Source organism: Geospiza fortis, unplaced genomic scaffold, assembly GCF_000277835.1.
Source record: "Geospiza fortis unplaced genomic scaffold, GeoFor_1.0 scaffold85, whole genome shotgun sequence".
In the NCBI taxonomy this organism is placed as follows: domain Eukaryota; kingdom Metazoa; phylum Chordata; class Aves; order Passeriformes; family Thraupidae; genus Geospiza; species Geospiza fortis.
Genome location: NW_005054358.1, coordinates 741857 through 746707, shown reverse-complemented (window position 1 = coordinate 746707; position 4851 = coordinate 741857). Strand labels below are relative to the sequence as shown.

The 4851-nt window shown below is 59.5% G+C and overlaps 2 protein-coding genes across 2 annotated transcripts in view; one reads left to right on the top strand and one right to left on the bottom strand.

The window, feature by feature from the left end:
* LOC102040786 (ectonucleoside triphosphate diphosphohydrolase 8-like) overlaps positions 1-2413 on the top strand; it is a 7796-nt gene extending 5383 nt beyond the window's left edge. Inside the window, exons 7-10 of the mRNA XM_031059258.1 lie at positions 1-61; positions 673-783; positions 1594-1731; positions 2231-2413. The exon at positions 1-61 is cut by the window's left edge and continues 125 nt beyond it. Of these exons, the coding sequence (XP_030915118.1) occupies positions 1-61; positions 673-783; positions 1594-1731; positions 2231-2413 (493 nt within the window). The remainder of the gene's footprint in view (positions 62-672; positions 784-1593; positions 1732-2230) is intronic.
* Positions 2414-4278: 1865 nt separating this feature from the next.
* Positions 4279-4851, bottom strand: part of LOC102040618 (ectonucleoside triphosphate diphosphohydrolase 8-like) — an 11973-nt gene continuing 11400 nt past the window's right edge. The window contains 1 exon segment of the mRNA XM_014308124.2: positions 4279-4489. Coding sequence (XP_014163599.1) covers positions 4280-4489 — 210 coding nt within the window. The 3' untranslated portion in view covers position 4279.

Genomic DNA, 4851 nt, shown 5'->3' with positions numbered 1-4851 from the left:
CCAGAGCCAGCCCTGCGCCTTCGACGGCGTCCCCCAGCCCCCGCTCCGGGGACAGTTCATCGTAAGGCAAACCCGTCCCCCGCCTCCTCGGAAAGGCTCCCCCGGGGCTGGGCTGTCCCCGCTCGCTGCCCCGCGGCACTGTCACCTCCCTGCAGGGACAGGGCAAGAGGCTGCCCAGGCACCGCTGCCTGAGGGCACGCCGGGCATTGCTGCTGGGGGCTTTTCCAGCCAAACCTCCCAACGGGACCGTGCTGAGAATCATCGAATCCCAGACTGGTTTGGGTTGGAAGGGATCTTCGACCTCATCTTGAGCCCCCCCTGCCATGGCAGGGACAGCTCCCACTGTCCCAGGCTGCTCCAAGCCCTGTCCAGCCTGGCCTTGGGCACTGCCAGGGATTTGTTAATAAAACAGGGTTTGTCAATAGGAGTTGAGACAGCAGCTTCGGGCAAGGCTCTGGCTGTGCTGGCTGTGCTGCTGTCACCAGCAGGCACCAACCCCCAGCCCAGCACCAGCTGGGACAGGGACAGGGACAGGGACAGCAATGCCCTGGGACAACCTGAGTTGGGACAAACCCTGTGAAGGAAAACCCCACCTCCTGCTTCGGGCAGCTGCTGGGGGTGCCCCATGCAGCTCACCAGGGTTTCTGTCTCTGTTTGTCCCTTGCCTTGCAGGCCTTCTCTGCCTTCTACTATAACTTCAAGTTCCTGAACCTGACGGAGGGGCAGCCGCTGGCCGCAGTCAGAGAGGCCATTGAGGGGCTCTGCAGCAGGAGCTGGCAGGATGTATGCTCCTCAGCATGGAGCACAGTGGGACACTCAGAAACAAAGGGGTTCTGGGGTGGGGGGAGGCAGTGGGGACACCTCCAGGGCAAGGCTCTCTGGTTCTGAGCTGTGTCCTACCAGCAGAGCCACCCTGAGCTCTGTGCGGAGCTGGGACTGTCCTGCATCCACTCCTTGCTCATTCACCCTTGGGAAAAGGGCAGCTAGGGCAGGCAAGGGCAGCAAGCAGCTGGGGTTGGAGGTGGGGATGGGAATGCCAGGGAGGATGGTGAGAACAGAGCCAGCTGCTGGCACCAGGCCAGAGACAAGTAAAATCTTGGAATCATAGAATTCCAGACCAGTTTGGTTGGGAAAGCTCATCTTGTTCCACATCCCTGACATGGGCACGGACATCTTCCACTAGACCAGGTTGCTCTATGCCCATCCAATCTGGCCTTGAGCACGTCCAGGGATGGAGCAACCACAGCTCCTCTGGGCAATACATGGGGGTGGATAAGCCCAGAAATGTGCCAGCACCACCATGGGGCAGGGAGCAGGAGCCCCTTGCATGAAGAGGCTGAGATGGAGAATCTGGGGCAGGAGGAGCTACAATAAGCTACAATATCTGCCTCTGTTTCCATTTGGAGTGTAAATCCTCCCCAAAGGAGTTGCTCTGCATAGAGAGGTCCAAAATCTGCCCAGCCCAGGAGTCTCTTCCTGGATGCTAGTGACTGTGGAGCCACTGCCACTCATGCAGCACATTTCAGGGCTTTGTCTCTGCACGGAAAGTGCCTGTCAATAACTCCCCTTCACCCCAAACATTCCCCACCCCAGCTCTCTTCCAGCTACCCCACAGAGAATCCCAAGCGACTGCCGAAATACTGTGCCAACGCCAACTACATCCTCACCCTCCTGCTCGATGCCTACAAGTTCAACGAGACCAGCTGGAACAACATCTGCTTCCAGATGAAGGTGGGCAGTGCTCCCAGCCCGTGAGGGGGAGCAGAGGTGGTCCTGGGGGAGAACCAGCCCCACATTGGGGTCCTGGGGGAGAACCAGACCCATATTGGGGTGCTGGGGGAGAACAAGGCCATGTTGGGGTGCTGGGGAGAGCCAGACCCTGTGTGGGGGTGCTGGGAGGGAGCAAGCCCTCATTTTGGGGTGCTGGGGGAGAACCAGCTCCATGCTGGGGTGTGCTGGGGAGCAGTGGTGCAGAGAGCCCTGCCTGCCCCCCATGGCACTGCTGTGGGCACAGCTGCTGCACACCGTGTGGGCTGAGCAGGATGGGTGGGGGGCCCTGGGCCAGCAGTGACTCCCCTAAAGGGCTGACCCCATCCCCTCTCTCTGGGGCAGGGCTGACCCCATCCCCTCTCTCTGGGCAGGGCTGACCCCATCCCCTCTCTCTGGGGCAGGGCTGACCCCATCCCCTCTCTCTGGGGCAGGGCTGACCCTGTCCCTTCTCTCTGGGCAGGCTGGGGATGCTGACGTGGGCTGGACGCTGGGGTACATGCTGAACCTCACCAACATGGTCCCGGCCGAGGCTCCAGCCAGGCTGAAGGGCCACAGGTCTTCCCTGTGGGCTGCAGCCATCGCCTTCATCATCCTCACCCCCATTTTGGGGCTTGCTGCCCTGCTCCTGCAGCTGTGGGTGTAGGAGCCTGGCCGTGTTTGGGAGCCCAGCAGGGACAGACTGGGGCTGCAGGGCCGTGCTGGAGTCCCCGTGCTCCTGCCTGCATAACGAGCCCAGGACTGGGTCTGTGCTGCTCAGCAGAGTCACCTCCACAGCTCCAGAGAACTGGGGGCTGCTTTTCCATGGGCCTGGCCCCCAACGTGCAGACAGGCACTCTGGGTTTTCCAGAGGAGCTCCACTCCCATGGAGACACAATGGGATCAGCCTGCAGAAGCCTCAGCCGAGCCTGTGTGCCTCCTGTCAGTGCTCTGCGTGTTACAGACATGGCTCCATCCCACCAGCTGGCCCTGGGGCTGTGGAGGGCCAGCCTGGACAGTGCCCTGGTGCCAGCCTGATGGGGCATGGGGCAGGCACTCCAGGGTGCTCCATGCAATGCCAGCTCTGAGCGTGGCCACCAAGAGCCAGCGGGTCCCTGCTGGGTCTGCCAGCCTGAGGGATGCTCTGTGGGACCCCAGCTGGCCCTGTGCAGGGGCTGTGGCTGGGGCTTTCGTGGAAATGGTCTTGGAGAAAGAACACTGGGCACCCACAGTCAGGAGTGTGGTCCATGCCCCTCCAGAGAGTCCATCTCACTATCTCATCACCATGGTATGGCATGTCATGTCATGTCATCATCACATCTCACCACCCATCTCATCCTCTTCCTTTTCACCTGGAATAAAGGGATTGTGCCTTCCTGGAGACAGCACTGTCCTACGAGCAGAAGGCCTGGACCCCATGGGTGTCAGGATGAGGCTCCAGCAGGCTGTGAGTCCTGCCCTGCACGTGGCTGAGCTGGGTCCTGCCCATGGCCTTTGCCTTTGGTTCTGCTCGTTTTTAGCTGCTCTGTGGATGATTCATGCTGTTGTTTGCATTCCCACAGTGAGGAGCAGACCTTTGGTGTCCCTGTGGAATGCTGGACACCTCACAGCTCTCGTCACCTAAATAAACAAATAAAAGGCAGCACATGGGGAAATGCCTGCTACTCTGCTTCCAAATCATTGTGATTTTATTACTTCTGTCTCCCAGGTAAGGGCTGGTGATGAGGGAGACTCAGGGGTGAGGCAATGAATCTATGGGAGGTGTCCCTGCAGACACTGAGGTCTCTGCTGGACTTTGGAGTGGAGCCAACAGGGCACAAGGACAGGCCTTTTCCTTCTCTGAGGAGGTGTCTCAACTCACCCATCACTTGGCTGCCAACAGGACTCCCCAAAACTGTATGGAGAGCCCTGGAAGCTGCCTCTGCCATGTCCCAGCTGTGTTCCCAAGTCACCCTGTGTTGGAAAGGGAGGATGAGCTGTCTGCCAGCCGTGGGGCATGGGGTGCAGTGGACTGGAGAGGAACCTCATTGCAGGAGAGGAGGCAGCTGTGCCATCCCCCCTCACAGGGCTTCCCAGCCCCAGGCAGAGCCCTGTCTACCAGGCCAGTGTCCCAAACATCCCCAAAGCCACGGCCCCTGGGGCTGGCACTGGCCATGGGAGATGCAGACCCTGGCCCTGGGATGGGGCAGGACACGTGTGTCCCACCCTGGGTTTGCTGTGGGCTGTAAGCAGCCCTGTGACAGTCCCACTGCTGCCAGACCCCCAGTCCCCATCTCAGCCACCCCACAGCACGGTGCTCCCCAAGCCTCCCTCCTGGAGCATCTCCAAGCAGCAGGGCAGGGAAAGGAGAGCAGAGAGCACACAGCTGTGAGGGGGGTGTTCCACAGCTGTGCCAGCTCCAGTTCACCAGGCCAGGACTTGGGGCCCCCCAGGACACGTCCATGGCCCCTGGGCACACAGGGGTGATTCTCGGGAAGCAGCTCCTTGCAGAGGAGTGGCAGGAGGACCCGGACTGGCCGCCCAGACAGTGCTGCTACAGCTGCTCATAGCCCAAGGAGTTTCTGTGGCAGCACGTGGCTGTGAGCAGGCAGAAGACGAGGATGAGCATGATGGCCAGCAGAAGTGTGGCTGCTATCCAGATCCTTCTCGGGAGCTCTGTGACTGCTGTAGAAGGCTCCGAGGGGATGAGGTTGGTGAGATTGAGCATGTAGCCCAGAGTCCAGCCCACATCTGTGTTAGCAACCTGTGCAGACAGACAGGGAAGAGGGATGGGAAAGGCTGCAAAGTACCAGGCAACCTAGGGAGGAGCCTGCACCCCCAGGACCTGCTCCACAACCACCATGTCTGTGCCCAGCTTGGGCTGCAGGGGCCCCAGCAGCGACATAAACTGGGAGAGAGCATAAAGGGCCAGGCCACATGTGCCAGCAGCTGTGTGAGTGTGCTATAGGGACATTTTAAAGAAAATACCTCCTAGTAGTCCTTTAGGTGAACTTTTAATAAATTGGGATACTAATGAGGGAATGAAGGATCTAGATAAGATAAAAATGATAAGATACTGTACAGAAATATGGCCTAAAGAGAGTATTGCTGAAGGACCTATTTATT